General features: G+C 30.9%; 2 protein-coding genes across 2 annotated transcripts; one reads left to right on the top strand and one right to left on the bottom strand.

Annotated features, from left to right (window-relative positions):
* The first annotated feature begins 11,246 nt into the window (after nt 1-11,246).
* On the top strand, nt 11,247-12,577 carry LOC125828290 (UDP-glucuronate 4-epimerase 2-like). The gene has a single exon (XM_049507601.1). It carries the CDS (start codon nt 11,247-11,249, stop codon nt 12,465-12,467), a length of 1,221 nt encoding a protein of 406 aa, XP_049363558.1. The 3' UTR covers nt 12,468-12,577.
* A 710-nt stretch (nt 12,578-13,287) lies between these two features.
* Nucleotides 13,288-19,120, bottom strand: LOC125828293 (chloride conductance regulatory protein ICln). The gene is made up of 7 exons (XM_049507606.1): nt 18,869-19,120; nt 18,641-18,764; nt 15,099-15,213; nt 14,939-14,998; nt 14,774-14,833; nt 14,594-14,685; nt 13,288-13,699 (listed from the first exon to the last, which is right to left on the bottom strand). The coding sequence occupies exons 1-7, from the start codon at nt 19,030-19,032 to the stop codon at nt 13,622-13,624; spliced, it is 693 nt and encodes a 230-aa protein (XP_049363563.1). The 5' UTR covers nt 19,033-19,120; the 3' UTR covers nt 13,288-13,621.
* Between the last annotated feature and the right edge of the window lie 991 nt (nt 19,121-20,111).

The raw sequence follows: 20,111 nt of genomic DNA, 5'->3' as shown, positions 1-20,111 counted from the left end.
TTTCCTATAGACCATCCACTTCAAATAAAGCATATCCAGGCAATTTAGAAAAGGGAATATAGAAATAAAAGCAGTACCAACAATAGAATAACGTGAAATGAAAGAACTATACATAACATACGAGAATGAACAATAAGACAACAATTAATGTGGTATTCGAAGAAGAAAAGCATCACAACACATGTGATGCGAAAATAGTACAAGGTATAACCGACTACATAATGTAAAATAAATTTATACACAATATAATCAAATATAAATGTAGAATTATATAATATGTATATATATACACTATATAATTAAATATGTGTGAAATAAATGTATACATGATATAATCAAATATATAGAGAGGGAATCATATAATATGTATGAGAACTTTCGCAAATAGCCACTATAATAAACTTAATTATGTTCTATAGCTATAGTTTGCATATTTATGAGTTGTAGCTACAGTTTAAGCTGCCTAGTTTGTATAATTCGTGGATTTGTATAATTCGCAGGTTTGTATAATTCACGGGTACATTTGTATAATTCAGTTTTTTTTTTTGTATAAACTCGAAATAACGAATTTATACAATTACAAACATCAGAAGTGTAAACAGTTATACAAATCATATTATACAAATTCCAAATTATACAAATTCAGAATTATACAAATGTGTGAATTATAGAAAACTAAATAGTTGAGCCGCGTAATTATAACTAAAAGTAGGTCGCGAATTGTAATTAAGGTAAACTATAGCTATGTTAACTAATTAACTAGTATATGTTTGCTTATACGCGTAAGTTTTCCTAATATGTATATATACATGGTATCATTAAGCTTATACTTGGAATAGATTTATACATGATATAATCAAATGTGTGTGTGAAATTATATAATATGTATATATACACGGTATTTTAAGTATGTAAATTATAATAGTATAAGTTGTGTATAAATGTATATATACTGGTATAATAATGATACTTATTTTATACATAGAATGATTATTAATGTTAACAATAGTGTAAAATAAAAAATATATACTCTGTATTATATATAGTTTAGTGATGATATTTAAGAGTAGTATAACTACAATGGTAGTTTTGAATATATAAGAGAGAATAAGAATAATTGTGAAAAAATTGAGCATTAAAAAAATAATATACAAGGAGGGGAAATCTTTGAAACATTATCCTATGTTTATCTATGGAGTATGGAAGATAGAGAGGACTAATTAATACTATTTACTCCTATATGATTTCCCCTATAATTAAAGATAAGAATCCCAACTGAGTGTTTATTTAGTGGCTCATGAATAGTGGTACTATTATATGTAGGTGTTTTTTAATTTTATTTTTTTTTGTCATATATATATACATAAAATTATTGTATTCGTAGTATTCAAAGGTGTGTTATTATTGTTTAAAGAAAACTGTTTATAAAAACTATTGTAGTCGTAATATTTTAAAAGATGTGTTATTGTTATGTATAGCTCTTACTAATTGTTGTATAGGGTAAAAATCTCTTTATTTCACTCCTTAACGTATATGAAAAAAACAGATTAAGAAAACACAATTGGATTTCCAAATTTATTTATGTAGTATGGGTGGAGCATTGAAAAGTCAAGAACTTGTACATTTAAAAGATGAAAATATTTCACTAGGAAAGATAAGATTAGAATGAAGATATATCGGGGTAATCTAATGTGAGAGTAGCCTCCTAGTGGAAAAGATGTTGGAAGCGAGGTTGAGATAATTAGGACATTTGAAGATGAGTCACATAGAAATAGAAACTCTAATGAGAAGGTATGAGAAATTGACAATGATTGATTTGAAGAGAGATAGCTATAGATCAAAGAAGTATTGAGAAAACACAATTAAACAAGACATGTCACTTCTTCAGCCCCCCAAAGACATAATCTTATATAGGAGAACATGAAGGTTGACGATTACAACACAGATAGTTGAAGGCTTTGTCTCTTTAAGTGGTAGAACAAAATTTTAGTCTGGAGCATCTACCTGTTCCCTTCTATTGTTATTATTATTATATTGACATTATTTTATTCTTCCATTCTATTACCATTTTGTTTTACTTTGGTTATCTTTACATTTACTTTTCTTTTAAAAATATTTTTATCATAATTTTGTATCCTTGTATTTTTTTCAAATCTGTTTGGAAAAATGATTATCTTGAGTTGGTGGTCTATAAAAAATAACTTTTCTATCTCTATAAAAACATATAATCTCTATTTTTTTAGATTTTATTTGTAATATTATATTGAATATGTTGTTGTATTTTAATAAAATAAGTAGAGATTGCCCTAATTAATTACTCTATTTCTTTCATTTATACCCTTTAGTGGACCCATAATTCACTTTGAATGAAGTTCCATTTTTTTTTTGGGAGATATTTTGTTATATTTCATAGTCAATAATCACAAGGTATCTTTTGGTACCTTTTGCCAGACACGAATCAAACTTGGCCACGCGTGCGTTAGCTATTGTCGACCGCAAATTGTAGACAGTGTGGCGGAAACCGCGGACCAATTTGGCTTTTGCTCTAACGACGCCACTCGCACCGCCAAATACAATAATTTGGCCATAGCCCATAAGCATGTACAGGAAAGTTCGTTAGGATGTTCGTGATTTGGTTAAAAATTAATTCAAACTTGAAAATTAAATGAAATTGATTAAGGAAAAATTATTTTAATTTGATTTTAGTTTGGATTTAAATATAAAAAAAAATTGATAGAATTTTATTTTATTAAAAATAAAACTAAAGAAAAAATTGAATAAAGTCGATAAAATTATATATACATAGTATAATATTTTTAATATTTTGTGTATTTTTTGTGAGATTTTATTTATCTCTAATAGATTAATGGACTTTAGATTTTAAACTTGTTTCATAAAAGAAAGTCATGAATTCAAACTCATAGATTTTTAAAAATAACTATTAGATTTTTTGTTTTTGTTTTTTGAATTTTTTTCTACTTTATACACTTGATTAGAGTTTGTAAATCTGAAGATATTTTTTTTCGTAATAAATTAAAAAAATTAAAGCTACCACAATAAGTTGGAAAAAGATGAACATTTCTTTTTTAATTGTAGCCTGTAGGAGAAACACAAAAGAAAGAAATGTCAATAAGTTTCTTAAAAATCGAATAGCTCAATCAAACGGAAAGAAAACAAATTTGTGGGAAGTGAAAAGGGGGGAAATTGAGGTTAGACAAAACAGAGCATTCTTATCTTTCTTAGTTTGCGTTGTAATTTTAAATTATTAGATATGTAATTTAGAATCATAATTTAAAATTTCAATTTTTTTTATTTGAGACTTTAAATTGTGATTTTATTTTTAGAATATTAAAATTGATCCATAAATTTATGTTTTTGTAAAAAAAAGACTCTACCATTTAAAATTTTACAAAAGAAAAAGACGTATGTTCAGTGTGAAGAGATTGTTTGTACCATATGAAATAATTATATTAATGAACACTCCATCCATTTCAAAATAAGTGTCATCTTGATAAAAAATACGTCCATTAAAAAATTAATGAATAAAATGTGTAGTTTATTAAATTATCCCTATTTAACAAATGACTCTTGAAATATGAATATATAGTTGAAAAAACATGTACTAATTTTTGTCTTGAATTCTTAAAGTAACATTTATTTTGAGACAATTTCATTTTTAATGTGACGACACTTATTATGAGACTTAAGGAGTAACTAGCTACTGTGCGATTGTTGACTAGTAAATTTTTATAAAATTATGTGTATTTAAAATTTTCTAATCAAAATCATTTATTTATATAAAAAAAAAAACATGAAGATCTATGGTTTAATGAATATTATAATTCTAGTTCTTTGATGGATGACCCTCTTTAATAGTTGATTGTTGTCCCCAATCTAACACAACTATTTGACTATACAATTATTTTGAGTACGAGAAAAGGAGAGATGACACATTCTTTACCATCTTATGGTTAAAAATAAAATAAAATCTAGGTACACAATTATTAGATTCAGCTTAAACGTATTTACGAAAATAGCAAGGAACTTGATTTCCTCAACTTACCATAATTATTAGATTAGGTATAACTTTGATAATCATTAGATCAATCTAATGAAACATCAAGGTAGGAGGAGGCATACTGAATTTGACTAAACTCATTAGGGATGTTTTACAATTGAGCCAATTATTTAACTCCTGCTAAATCATAGTTTTTGAAGTTAGAAAAATTGAAAATTTTATTTGAATATACATTTTACTTGCATTTTTTTTGAAGTTCTGCGAGTCTCCCAAAATGTTAAAATTGAAAATACTTGAAGATTACACTTCACTTGAATTTTTTTTGAAGTTATGTGAGTATCCAAAATTCCAAAATCTTAAACTTGAGAATATTTGAAGATTAAATTTTTAAAATCTAATCAAATTTCATGACAAACAGATATGTGAAGATAATTGTTTAAAATCTAGTTCAAAATCTATGATCAAATGCTGCCTTAATTTCTAGTAAGAAAACACGTCTTAATTATCGAACCATTTAACCAAATATAAAAAATATTTAGATCAAAGTTTTGGGAAAAGAAAAGACTATTAAAACAAATAAACAATCTCTAAATTAGGGCAGTAATTTGTAAGGACTACAGATTGGACGTGTGATTTGAAAAAAAAGAAGAAAGGGCTTTTACTATTTATTGAAATGACTAAAGAGAGCATAATTAATCAAGATAATTAAACCGAAAGAATCCTTAACCATTCATCTAAATGTGATTGTCTTCATCATCTTTTATAAAGGCAGTGATATTGTAAGTGAATTTAAAAATTAAAATTTAAAATTCTAATAATTCCTCATTTGTCATTGAATCTTTTCTCATTTATGCTATTATTTTACCAACTTATTATATGTAGATATTTAATGAGATTCTAAATATATTATAGGTAAATAAATTTATTATTTTTATGGTATAATCAAATAATAATATTTTTTTAAAATTCATCAATTTAAAATCTTGGATACGCGATGGAGAAGGGTAATATGAATTGAATGTACATATTGTGTGTGCACCCCTTTTCCATCCCTATGGTGCGTTTGTATGGAGAAAAATATTTTTAATTTTTCAAATGCAATGAAATTTATTTTTCTAAATTTCTTAAAAATGAACAAAAATAACTTCTTTAATAGAAGTAGAAAAGACAAGTTTCTTTAGGTAACATTTCAAGTTTATTGATTTTTCTCTACTCACCACATCTCTGCCATCCCATCTCAATCCCATAATATTTTGTTAAATTACATATAAATATTTTTGAAATAATATTTTTTATATTAACTTATCAAATACTAAAAAATAAGTACTAGAGTATTTTTCCTCCTACCAAACATATTAAATCACCCTATCTCTAAAATTACTACTACTACTATTGGGGTAGGTGATATTTTTAACAAAAGTTTGGGTAATGAAATGAAGTGTGATGATTGCAAAGATAGCAAAAGAAATCAACCTCAAATTTAGGAGTGATATATTGATGTTAACTTGATGGACTATCTTTTTCTCCTCTAATGGTCCACTACTCTTTTTTCTTATGGAAAAATTACTTAAATACACAACACTTCTTTACCTATTCTCAATATTTCCCTACTCTTTTACTAAAATACAAAAATCCCTTATTTTCCCCCAATTCAACTTAACCGGATACTTTATTAGTTTACGTATCCGCCCGTTATTAATTAAAGTATCCGCGCTACTATATTATGCATCCGCCGGTTAATTAAGTATCCATGTTGCTAACAACTTAATAATTTAAGTATCCGCCCGTTATTAATTAAAGTATCCGCGCTGCTATATTATGCATTCGCCCGTTAATTAAGTATCCGTGCTGCTAACAACTTAATAATTTAAGTATCCACCCGTTATTAATTAAAGTATCTGCGCTGCTATATTAAGTATCCACATTGCTATATTATGTATCCGAAAAACACTAAAAAAAGGGATTTTTGGTAATTAATGAAAGAGTAGGGAAAGGAAGTAATTTCTTTCTTATACTATGTCATTTGCCTAATTTTTACTTTTTTTATAGGTCACTCAGATATGACCCCAATTGGCACTCTATTTTCCAAATAATTTGTTTTTTTTTATCTGGTGTTCGGAGCTTGTAAAAGAGCATCAATAAAATTTTGATTATTCTTTAAAGTATTCATCTGAAGGTGACGCTTTCAACATAATTTTTTCATATTCAAAACTCGAACCCTATACATTTGGTTAATGATGAAGCAGTTTCATTATTACACCACAATTAAGACTTTGTCCTTAATTAGAGGTAGGCATGGTATGATGCGGTACGGTATTTGAAAGTTTTGATAACGTAATTTCGGTATTCAGTTTTTTAAAAGTTATACCATTATCATACCAATTTAATTTGGTATGGTTCGGTATACTGAAGTTCGATTTCGATAATTACGGTATGGTAAATCGGTAACCATAATTTGTTTAACTTCGACTAATATATTCTTGTATAATAGAGTATTATGACTATGACAAGTCGACAACTAAAAAAAGGTCTCAATTGTATCATACTAACACATTACACATGTAGAAATATATATGCAAAATAAAGTACAAACAACTCCTTTTGTTAATCAATTACAATTCAAATACATTCCAATCTAAATAGTGTAGTCAAAGTTTTAACTTCTAAACTAAATAGGGCAACTTTCACATATAGCAAACATAAAAATCATATTTATATGTTATACCTATAATTTGCATAATTGCGCTCTATAGCAAATTTTATGTTTGCTATGGAGCTTTTGATTTGTATAATTCTCTAGATACATTCAATTTTATACAAATTGTTCAGTTTTATATAAATTCATTTATACATTGTAATTTATATAATAAGATCTGTATTTGTATAATTATAAGTGTGTAAGATGAAAATATATGTATTTGTATTTGTATATACACTTTTCTCTCACTTTATACAAACACAGACGCATTTTATACATTTTATACCGAAATGTATAAAATGACTAATTGTATACCGAATCAGATGACAAAAAAAGGGGATGTTTGCTGCGAATTAAAAATAAAATAAACTATGACTATAACATTTAATTTGAATTAATAGTTTGCTATTTCATACAATTTTTCCAACTAAATACACTAATACTAGGTTGCATATTTGTTAGTATTTTAATGATGTATATGTTATTTATGTAACTATATACTTCGATATGGTATTCGATGTTTCGGTATGTTATATCTAAATACTAAATACCATATCGAATACCAAAAAAAGTTAAAATATATATCATATACCACACCAAATACCATAATATCAAAACTACGTTATTAAATATTTCGATATGATATGATATTTCAGTATATACCATACCATGCCCAATCCTACTACCAACTTGAGATGCAAATAAAGACATTTTAATTAAGAGTGATTGATATGTAGGTACAAGTTTTATATAGAATTGATATTTTTTTAGCCTACAAGTATTTAATAAATTTTAAGCCTAAGAGAATTAGCATTGGCTAGACAAATTTATCCGTTTATTTTCCTTGGAAATAGAAAGAGGAGAGAATATCTTGTTCTATTTTTTTTACGTTATTGTATTTTTAAAATTAAGAATTCATTTTTTCTTACCTTATTTTGTTGTTAGATATTCATAAAATTAGGGACTTAATTATTTGTTTCTCTTATGTCAGCTACTGGATATTCCTAAATAAGGATCTATTATTTTATTTTGTTTCGAGTAAGTATTACTAGTTAAAAGACTTTTCTGTTTTACCAAAGCATTGAATTTCTTTATATATAAATACAAATTTATTAGGTGAATATGGAGCAATATATATTAATACAAATGTATATGAGTAATTTATTAGGTAATATGGACCAAAGATTATCAATACAAGCAAATGTATATAAATTTGTTAGATGAATTTATCACAAGATGTATATATATTATATGTATGCAAACCCAACTAAAAATCAATAAAATATAACTGCATTCAATAAACAATATGTGTATATTGTGTGTGTATACCACTCATGAATCCAACAGCAAAATATCTGAAAAGGGAATACAAGATATTAAAAGGAAAAATTAAGGAAATTAATACAAAAACTCACTTTCTATGGCCAAATTTTTCACAAAGCCTGCAGCTTTTGCAACTTGTTAATTACTTAGCCAAAAAGGGGTAAAAAGGGATTGGAAAAAGGAGAATGGTATAAAATTGTACGATATTGTTGTTCAAATAGGCTGATCTTTAATTTTTATTTTTAAGTAGATTGATTTTTAATGTTTGATCTTTTATTCATCGAACTTATGTTTAGTGGGGAATAAGTTCTTTAAAAATTGGAGTCATTCCCGGACATAACTTATGTATATTATGATACGAAAATATGAACTCATACGTCATAAAAAAATTATTTGTTACGAGGGACATAAATTAAAAAGCACCACAAAGTATGAATAGAAGTGCAAATGGTGCCCAAACATAACTTACGTGTATTATGATACAAAAATATGAATTTATACACTATAAAAAAATTATTTGTCATGAGGAACATAAATTAAAGAGCACCACAAAGTATGACTAGAAGTGCAAATTAGCCGGGAAATGGTGCATTTAGGTAGACTTCTGATTTGATGGCCCGAAAGCCCAATTCCAATCAACTCGTTAAGAAATTCAATTGTCCTATGATTTCTGGTAAATTAATGTTCTAATAGCCTGTAATTGTGGTTATAAATTGATGTTTTAGTTCGAACACAATGAACTAAAACTTGACTAATGTCAGTGGCGGAGTCAAAAATTTCAACTTGCCAGAAACCACTAGGCTACAATAAAGGTTGTTAACGGTAGCTCCGCCACTACTTGAAATTGTAGAGGATAATTTAGTCCCTTTTGTACTTGATGAAAATTTGTTGCTTCTTTTGTAGTTTATGATATGTGACAAGTTAGAAAGGACTTTCATTTATAGTTGTAGGATAAAATAAAGCAACAACATGTATATACAATAAAATCTCACTAAATTAATATAGGTGATCATAAAATATTATTTATTACTCTCTATGTCCCTAATTACTTGTCCACTTTTGAATTGACACACCTATTAAGAAAACAATAATTGACATAGAGAGTTTACCGTTTTATCCCTATTAATTATGAAGTAGATGAATTAAAAACTTAAGATTTTCAAGAAGTTCTACATTTTTTAAAATAATTAATTGAGGATATAATAGGTAAAATATTTTTGTCCTTTCTTGATTTGTCAAAATGGACAAGTAATTAGGGACAACTATAAAAGGAAAAGTGGACAAGTAATTAGGGACAAAGTGAGTAATTTAAAGAGTATTTTGAAATTCAATGAAGGTTAATTTTGATTACATCAAAATGATTGTATCTTACTAATTTATTTATCATAGTTATTGAAGTCACATAAAAAATAAATTTATTATACATAAAGTACAATGAATACATCAAAATTATGCATGTTCGGAGATACAAAGCTTAGAAGAAATTGTGGATACCATTGAAAAAAACAATGATGATGGTGAAGTTGAAGATGATGCAATACCTTTGAAATCAATTACGAGTAAAAAAACACTTATCGCATCTAGAATTCTTCACACTGGAACTTTTGGATGCAATAAGAAAAAATTAGATATATTGAGTTTTCACTAGATTTAAATTTTAACAAAAAACAAACAAAATATAATCATATTTCACGAAGTTGTCTTAAATATATTTGTGCTTTTAAAGAATTATTAATTTATAATATTAATGGGACCATATATTTATATAGGGTTCTTCTGAAAGTATATTATTTTATTATCTTATCGAAATGAGTGATTTTTTCGATTGGGCCAAATCTGAACATGAGAAAAACATTATCTTAGAGAAATTATTAATTTATCGAGTATTAATTTAGTGAAGTTTTACCGTATATATAGACAAAATTGAGTTTTAACAACTTCTTAATAACAATATTGACCAAGGATATCCATTTTACCCAGACTATCATTTTTCTTTGACAAATTCTAGCAGGTTTTGGGCTTTTGGCTATTGCTGCAAACTCATCAAGTTGAGCCTCAGGATGGTTTTGGCAAACAGATTCTGGACCAAGCCACTAATGACTTCCTTGTGGGCTCATTTGTCCCTGATCATGTATAGCTTCTCCAATAGGCACCAATCATCTTACGCACCTTAGCATGTATAAGAAACAATAGAGTCTAATAGGCTTGAATTCCAAATAACATAGTTTGGATTAACACATAATAGAAGATGAGTGAGAAAACGTGAAGTGGATAAAACCATATATTTATTGTTAAAGAAAGAGATATATATGAAAAGTTAAGAAAATGTTATAAAGGAATTGAAGTTCGCCCTTAGAATATTTGTGATGTAATTTGAGTTGGAATGGACAGAGTTAATGGCAAGTGCCTAAGGGGGACAGTTCACCTATTTGTGAGCAAAGTATTTGTTTTAATACGTATTTTTACGAAGGATTCCTATTAGAATATAATGTCAAAAAAGTGTCTGTTTTGAGGCCAAACTCCATACGAGTCCACAATGATTTCCCTCTCCTCATCTTCCTTCCTCTTCTCTTTTTTCTCTACATTTACACAAGCCTTTTCTTCTTCTTGACTCATTTCATTACACATAATTCCCTCTTTATTTCATATTCCTCTCCCCTCTCTCTTTATGTTATCCTCTTTCACATCTTGACCCGCTTTTCAAGAATACATATATATATATATATATATATCAATTACTTACCCATCCAAATTCAGAAGAAATCAACACAAATTTACTTGAGGGGTGTGCATCGTACAGTTCAATTCGATTCTATGTATTATTGATTTGATTTATTGTTTTTCATTTTTTAAATCTATTATCCAACCTCTTCTCCGTAACAACCTCTTCTTCTTCTTCTCTCTTTTTCTTTTCTTTTTCCCCCCTCAAATTTACATAAATCGTTTCTTTTTCTTTTGACTCATTTCATTGCACACGATTCCCTCTTTATCCCAAATTCCCTTTTCCTTCTCTTTCTCTGTTTCTGTTATTCTCTTTCATATTCCTATATGTATTCATTCCTATATTATAGCCAAAAATAGTTCTACACAAACCTAGTTTCTTGTTTTGTATAGCCGCCACATTTTACGGTCTTTGAGAATGAATGCATTTCTTCTTCTTCTCCATGTAGTTTTACTGCAAATTTAACCAGCCATTAATCAATCAATATGGACAAGCACCGGAGGTGGACATATTCCATTACCAAGCTTGTTTTCTGGGCAACCATTTTTGCAGGTACCCTTCTTTTCTTATGTTTTCGTTCTTCTCCTCCATCTCATTCTGCAACTATGAAATGGGGTAGTAGTAATAATACCCCACAATGGGAAAACCGTGTCAGATTATCTGCCCGTTCACGTTCCGGTCATTTATCCGTTCTTGTTACCGGCGCCGCCGGTTTCGTTGGGTCTCATGTCTCCGCCGCACTCAAACGCCGTGGTGATGGCGTTGTTGGATTAGATAATTTCAACAGCTATTATGACCCATCGTTGAAAAGGGCCCGTCAGAAATTGTTGGAACAGAAAGGGGTTTTCGTCATTGAAGGTGATATCAATGACGAAAAGCTTCTGAAAAAGCTTTTCGACATTGTTGAATTTACCCATGTAATGCACTTAGCTGCACAGGCCGGCGTTCGTTACGCAATGAAGAATCCTGGTTCTTACATCCATAGCAACATTGCAGGCCTCGTTACCCTTTTCGAGGCCTGCAAATCCGCTAACCCACAACCTTCAATTGCTTGGGCATCATCCAGCTCTGTTTATGGGCTCAATTCCAAAGTACCCTTCTCAGAAAAAGATCAAACGGATCAACCAGCGAGTCTATACGCCGCCACAAAGAAAGCCGGTGAAGAAATTGCACATACTTACAATCACATCTACGGTCTTTCCATTACAGGGTTAAGATTCTTCACTGTTTATGGACCTTGGGGTCGGCCAGATATGGCGTATTTCTTCTTCACAAAGAACATACTAAAAGGAAGCCCCATTTCAGTATTTCAAGGTTCAAACAACAAAAGTGTAGCGAGAGATTTTACCTACATTGATGATATAGTAAAAGGGTGTTTAGGGGCTTTGGATACAGCAGAGAAAAGCACAGGAAGTGGTGGAAAGAAGAAGAAGAATGCACAATTAAGAGTGTTTAATTTGGGGAATACTTCACCAGTTCCAGTAACAAAGCTAGTTAGCATATTGGAGAAACTACTCAAGGTAAAGGCTAAAAGAAATGTGTTGCCATTGCCAAGAAATGGAGATGTGATGTTTACTCATGCTAATATCAGTTATGCTCAGAAGGAATTTGGATACAAACCCACTACAGATTTGCAGATGGGGTTGCAGAAATTTGTTAATTGGTATCTTGATTACTATTCAATAATTGAAAAGAAGAATTATTGATCAAGTATATGGTGTTCCATGAGACGCTTGTATAGGCATTTGAATTTTTTTAGTCTCTTTTTTTCTTGGATTAGTTGTATTGATTACTTGCAGTTAGGCGGATTTATTATGCTAATGATCTCACACATACTGTTAATGAGTTGAGGTTCTATCAAAATGTGCTTCTATTGCTCTTTATATGATTGTGCTATTTGGAGGCATGTGTAGTTTCATGATTTGTTTGTACAAATTCTTAGTCTTTTTGTTCCTTTTGGGATAAGAAATTCACTTCTTGGTAGATGATAAGTTGTGTCAATATACAGTTTGTTTGGATTCTTCTCAATCAAAACCCAATAGATGTTTGTTGTTTAGTTATTTTATTATAGCAGATAAATGCCTTGATCACATTCTTTTTGCAGCAAAATATCACCAAATCAGCCAAGCACCACTTGGATGTTAATGAAAACCTGACAATGGTTCATCTGGTTGGACTACACAAAAATCGCAATTACTACTATTTTAGTGCTCAAATATGCTATTTGTGGTCTTTACCCAAAAGAAAAAAACAGTGTACTGAATTTTATGCATTTTGGCAAATGAAGCGCATCAACCATTAGAAGGGCCCGGGTTCATTTAACATGTGCAATATAAAGTAGTAGTATTTACTGAAAATTATCTACTTGAGATTTCTTATTGAATTTTAAGTTATTCAACGCACTCACAGTGGAATAGTCATATTTATTTTGAAGATAGAAGAGGCAACAACTGGAAGATTTGAGAGAAGCTCGAGTCCAGGCACTTGAAATGAGAGCTAGAAAGTTGTGCTCTCGTTCACTGCTTCTTTGGGCAAGATACCGAAATGTTTAACCAAATTTATGTGTACAAGCAAGTATCCCCAGAAACCTCAAGGTCATCATAACTCAGGTTATAAACAGAAGGAACAGCACAATACAGGAAAAAAACCAAGGGAAGGTACCTACAACTGAGCTATATCATCTCAGCTCGCATTAATCATGGATCACTATTTGTGACATAATAAAACTACTAGTTCCTGTATAGAATTCTAATCATTTTCGCAAAAACTCTGTTCATCCAAATCAGCAAGTAGCACAAGAAACTCTGAATCTGAAATGAGAAAAGCTCCACCAGGTTGACACACTTTAAGGTAAACTTGACTAGGAATGGTTATCGCCATTTTTGGTGTCACTGTCCATTTCCTCCGCATCTTCAAACCTTTGATCATTAATCTGAAGCTGCAGTTCAAAAAAGCACGTCTCAATTTTCATGCAACAAATAGGCAATAAATGATAGAAGTTCCATGTGAAATAACTGAAGCAGAAAGCCTGATGCTCACATCTCCACCTACTTTTACATGCACACTTCAACCATCACCTCCCCCCCCCTCCAACCAAAAATAACAACCCCCCCAAAAAAAGAATTACAGATCTCATAAATGAGGTGTTATAAAAGGAACCTTTCACATGCCACTGCTGTAATGAGGTTGCACATGCAATTATCAATAATAGTTTATATCAGTTTAAAAACATGATAGTTACTCAAGAAAAAAGTCCCCAGAGAGGAGCTCTAAATGCTTCACAGTGCTTGTAGAAAACATATCAAAGAACCAATTGACAAATGACAGTGAGGGAACCTAGTGAAAAGTATCATCCACCTCCAACATTGAGGTTGCCATCATTGTAGACTCCTGGGCTTAGGTGCATTGGTTTACTGTTTACCATTACAGGTGATTCAGCCTCCGTTTTATATACCATGCACGGACGCAGAAATTCAGGTAAAGAGTCCTAAAACTCTCTACATCTTATCTCCACAAAAGGAAATATTGAAGAAGGATGACAATGCAGATTATTCATATGGAGAAATACACAAAGATCAAGTATAGTCAGGCTCTGAAACTTGACGTTGTGTTGTTGAATATGTACTACAAACTAATCTACGATTCCCAAATATGTGAAGACTGACTATGCGCTTATTACTTTAAAAATTAGTATTGAATTTGTTCTAATTCACCTCCATTTTGGCTACCCAGCCCCAACACCTACCAAACGAGCCAAAGGAAAGGCAACAAACAAGATTAATCACAATTCTGAATTTCAAGTGTCAAATCAAATCTACAATCACAGGCCTACCTGAAGTACATTATGAGCTAAGTCGTGATCCCCATTTGAACGACCAATTGGATGTGTAGAGTTTGGAGAAATCATCCATTCAGAATCTTCTTCTAAAGTTAGACCAGCAAGAATATAAGTTAGTTGAGAAAATGAATATTGGTTTCAATTAAAAGACAGCCGATGCCTATTAATTCTTACCAGCTTCCTGATGTTCCAGCTGATCTGCGCTGAAGATCCAATTATGTTCCTCCTCCTCCTCTACGGAAAGCAACACCAGATTTTAGTAAAGTAGAAACAAAACATGGGCAGCAAAATGCGAGTAGAAACGTGTTAATGAGTATGTCCAAAGAAGAAGAAAACTACCTTCAATTGGTTCAGGATTAAGCTCAGCACAATCACAAAAGATCTGGAAGAGAGTATCCACTGTCGACATAGAACATACAAAGCAAACTTTTATCTTTCGGAGCTAAAGTAGCAGAAAGTATTTGTCTTATATGAAAAACAATGAACAAGAATGAAGCACCTTGATTAGGATCTGATGGCACAAGTCTCAACTCAGTGATCCTTGATAAATCTGATGACACATCACCTTCATCACTGGAACCTTCTGATTCGTCATCCTCCACTCCATTGTCAATCTTCATGAATGAAGCAAGAGATATCTTTTATTTTCACACCCGTTAAATAGAAACAAATGTTTAACCAGAACTCAGGATTCCCTTCAGGGAGAAAACATAGAGTGATCATCCGAAATATTAAACAGGACTGAAAGAAAATAATTTCTCTACCAGAGAGACTCATTAATTATAAAGCCAGAGATTTTACAGACATGCATAATCATGCAACTAGTCCATCTGGTTCAACCATACATGATTTATCCAGCTTCAGAGAATAGATTGCATACACTACACAATCCTAACATAATAAATTACAGAAATTGCATTTCATAATGTCATGGATAGCCAACTATATATTAACCGTGTCAGATAGTTTACTGGCAAATGAAAAAATAAAGAAAATAGTTGGATGATCTCCTCCAAGCTTCAATGAAACAGGAAATACTACAAATGATTTTTTTAAAAACTAAACAGGATGAATTGCCCTATTGAATATGTAGTGGAGTTGTGTACTGTTCTCCACCTGTCAATAGCATTAAGTGAGAGCTCTAATAGATTTAGCCTCAGAAATATTGAAGGTCAGGTCAGTCCTCAATATCTTTCTTCTCCCCTTGCAAGTTCATCTAAGACTGACAATTGACCCAAGACTGAAAACCATGGTATTAGCAATGCAAGTGATTTTAATACATGCATTAGCATGGTTCAAGACACAATTGCCCCTCAAAACCTTTTTCACATCCTTTCCACAGTACGTGTGGAGTATATTTTTGTAAATAAATCTTTTTTTAAAATTATGCGATGCATGTTATTTTCAATACACCAAACCAAACATTGCATAAGAAATAATCTCAAGCATAACTAATACACCATATTCAACACTTTCTTATACACCCAAAACCAAACGACCCCTAAATGTTTTAAACATACACATTGCATTTTACTATCATTTTTCTCAAGTAATTTGTATTATTACTACTTAGGTATTTTGAAATCATTATTGTATGTAACATAAAAAAACAAGCATTTAGGAAACTGGAGAAGTCCAAAAGATATAAAAAGGAGGCGACAAAATGGCCTTAATTCCGGACACAATCCAAAACATCTTCAAGCCCAATTGATTCTAGATTTACCTTTGACTAATTAGAGTTTCGACCTCCTTTCCTTCCCCACAAAAGATTGTGGTGTTTTTCCTATAAAAAATCATTTCTACCCATAAGTTCTCTCTATCTGCCATGGCAGGAAAAATACCAGTCTTGGCTTCCCCATTTAGGTGAAAATCTGGGCTCTGGCAACCACCATTGTCAGATCAGAATGACTCTTTAAGCCAATTGAATTACAAAAGTACTCCTATTTTGGTCCCCACAAAATCATCTATAAAACACCCCAAGTAGGATTTCATTATAATATGAGGTTATAGGTAAAATTGACTTATACTAAGTGATACTAGAATGGATAAATGATATTTCACGATGACTTATTGAATTCCAGATGAACCCTGCATGCTTCCTTCTAATGCATCCCATCAAGCTGGAGTTGGGGCATAGAAGGCAATGAAGAGAGAGTGCAGCCTTCGCCAAGAAAATTGACCCTCACCAACGACCTTTAACCCCACCATAGCACCACCTCTCCTCCACCCTTTGTTGTCCTTCACTTATCGAGAACCATCAAAGAGTCACCGCTGCATGCTAGTCTTGACCTAACTTCCACCATCTTTCCTTATAAAATACAAACAAACAAAAAGCCCCTTCATACATCATCCTTCCGACCATCACTGTTTGTATTAGCCACCATCCAAATTTTGCTACTTCTGTTGATGATAGTTTAAGGCCACCATTCTTCAACTCCTCACCCAAAAAAAACAATGGAAGAGAACTGTCTGACCGATGTAAAAGACATACACCGATAGATATGGCAAACACTTCATTAGTTAATGTCCTATTAATGGCACACAACTACCACCAGATAACACCAATGATCTGGTACTTATAGGCAAATTAGCGCCATATCTGCCTCACACACTTGAAACTATAACCATCACTCAAAGCATAACTCAGATTGGCATTCTAAAAGGTTCCAAACCTATTTATATATAACATTCTGTTATACGCAACTCTGTTGCATTGTGGCCATTTGAATGGTGAAACAAGTAAGAAGGCCCAAACTAGCTTGCCTGTTAATTTGAACCTCAAAATCCTAATAAAGTACTGGATTGGAAACATACATTCACTGACTTAAAAAGCTAGTTCATGAAGTGAGGGTTGTCCACGACCATATAAGATTTTTTTTCATTCCAACCAATGTGGGACGATCTAACACATAGCCCCCACTTCCCACGTTGAGGCCTACCAAGTAAAGCATAGATAACATAACACGGGAGTTCAACATTGAAAAAACACAACAAGAAGAATGGGCTTGGCTCTGATACATAATAAGGAAATGGACTTTGGGCTAACTCAATCTCACAAGTTAGCTCATGAGGTGAGGATTGTCCAAAACAATATAAGGAGATCATTTCACATTCCTTCAACCAATGTGTGACAATTTAAAAGGCTTTAACTTCTTCCCATCCTTAAATATTTCCCAATTTTTTTTTGGAACTTCTACACTATGTTACCAACACTACTGACCAGCACCTCTTTAATAATCAAGAACGCTGCAAGCTCAATTCGTAAATGTAAGCTTTTAGGAATCCCAATCATACTCATCTGTTTGTAAAAACATGAAGATAAATCATTTATTCAGGAAATGGGTTATTCGTGATGTAGATTGTATATTTACTGCAAGATCATACAGTCCATCAATACATATTAACCCTCTATAACATCTCACAGGTCCTAACATCCAACAAGAGATAGCAACAGAAGAGCCACTAAATAATGAAATAAATCTCATAACATAAGAAGAGAGAAAATAAAACAGCATGGACCTTAGAAACGCCTAGGACAAGCTAAACAAAATGAGCCATATACAATCCTTTATGTACCCCTACAACAACTAAGTGTCAGATATTGCATGTTTCTATGTCTAATTATGCTGGAAATTTTAGGCAAATCTTCTAGGTCTTACTGGAAATGATAGCTATGGTAGCAAAAGTCAAGAGTGAGAAAGCTTTCCAGACAGATTATATATGAAGGGGATAAAAAGATAGAGAGAAACACACTTAAATAATCAAAATGCAGCGTATTTCTTATAACTTTTTAGCACTATCAGTTCCATTTCATGACCAGTAGTCCTTCAAATTTCATCACAAATTAATCCAAATAGAGGCAGGTTAAACAAATCGATTATACAATGAAAAGTAAAAATTGACTCTACAAAATCAATAGTGTTATAAGTTGAAACTTTTTAATTTCACATATTAACCTTCAGTTCTGTTTCGCTCTCTTGCTGGTATAAGTAAAACCCTAGAACTTTAATTCAGGAGGAAAATGTAACAAAGAGATTGTACCTGAGCATATAAACAAGGATCCCGATAAGCCTCGGGGTCTCTAGAGACCGCATGAAGTGAAACAGACAAGAAATCAACTGCATAACCTTTACTCCTATCAGTATCGCTTAGCCACACCACTTGCCTGGTGATATTTAACGAATCACAAAACTAAAACTCAACTACTGATTAAGAAACAAACAATATACATGAACACAAACAAAAGTAAATTGAAGGTCAAGATGTTACTTGGAGGTGATATAGAGAGTGCCAGGTGACTCAGGAGGGCGGCTGCCGAAGACTACAGCAGTTCCAGGCTGAACATGCATGAGTTCCTCGCCGTTGTCGGTGTCGAGGAATGGCTGCCCGGCTCCGTCACCGGTTCTTTCAGCGACGAACTTCAAGCCTGACATATTTTCCGGCTAATTGCTGTTGCTTAGCTTAGCAAAAAAAAGTAGTCTAGGGTTTTAGTTTAGGTTGGGCGCCAAAATTAACTTCGACAGCATTTTACACTCGTAAGAAGCTTCTGGACTCTCAGTCCCCTCTTGACCAAAGTCAAAATCATTAGCTTTTTTTTTTCTTTTTTCTTTTTGTCCTTTTTGATACATTGGAAAATAAAAAAAATCACTACTAATATGTTTGTGACTTGTGAGCTACCTTCCTTAAAATCAATAATAAAGATTTTTTTTTTATTACTTTAACAAAAAAAAAAGGATGAAATGCGTTTAAATTAGGTACAATTAAAATAAAATGTCATTCGTTAAAAGTTTTATTCAAAAATATTTTTGTCATTAATAGTTTAATTCAAAAATACTCTTATTTTCACTTAATTTGATCGAAATTGTCTTGTTCTAATAAAAATATCCGTTTTTCTTTTTAAACAAAAAAAATCTTATAAAAATATTATTTTAAAAGATAAAATTATTTTTTCATACTAAAATACAAAATAATTTTATTTCTTAATCTTTTTCGAGTTGAGGTAGGATAAACATTTAGTAATAAAATTCTTGAATTTTAAAATTTATATGGAAAAGGCGAATTAAATATAAAAGCATGGATCATATTATGAAACGTTGATCCTACTCCAATTCAAAAAAAAAATTAAGAAATAAAAATATGTTTTATTAGAAAGGAAAATTGTATTGTTATCTAAATGAAAATCAATAAAGAAGGTATTGTGATTTTAATTATATGTATTAAGAAAAAAAGTATTATTTTCCACTTTTTTATTAGTTAACTAAATTATATTTAAAAAGTAAGAATAAGGTTCTTTAGATATATTATACTCTATTAGAAAAAGAATGTGTTTAAATGTATATATATTAGGGAAATGATTCTTTTAGACCCAATAAAGTAAAAATTGGGACGTTTTTTGACTAGATTATTAACAATAAATTTTTTTAATCAATTCGTTTTATAAAAGACATTTTTATTCAATTTCACATAATTTAATGACATTTCTTATTTTTTCGGAGTTTTAATTATATCTTCC

Source organism: Solanum verrucosum, unplaced genomic scaffold, assembly GCF_900185275.1.
Source record: "Solanum verrucosum unplaced genomic scaffold, falcon-dt-bn FXZP01000047.1, whole genome shotgun sequence".
Taxonomy (NCBI): Eukaryota; Viridiplantae; Streptophyta; class Magnoliopsida; order Solanales; family Solanaceae; genus Solanum; species Solanum verrucosum.
Note: the sequence above shows the minus strand (reverse complement) of the source record. Positions and strands in the feature narration are given on the sequence as shown.

Excerpts from the sequence above, each read along its gene's own strand:
- LOC125828290 (XM_049507601.1), top strand. The coding sequence starts at position 11,247 with ATGGACAAGCACCGGAGGTGGACATATTCCATTACCAAGCTTGTTTTC.
- LOC125828293 (XM_049507606.1), bottom strand. The coding sequence starts at position 19,032 with ATGTCAGGCTTGAAGTTCGTCGCTGAAAGAACCGGTGACGGAGCCGGG. Across the intron at positions 15,214-18,640 it reads ATCCTTGTTTATATGCTCAG|ATTGACAATGGAGTGGAGGA; the intron begins GTACAATCTCTT and ends TCATTCATGAAG. Across the intron at positions 14,834-14,938 it reads TAATCCTGAACCAATTGAAG|AGGAGGAGGAGGAACATAAT; the intron begins GTAGTTTTCTTC and ends TGCTTTCCGTAG.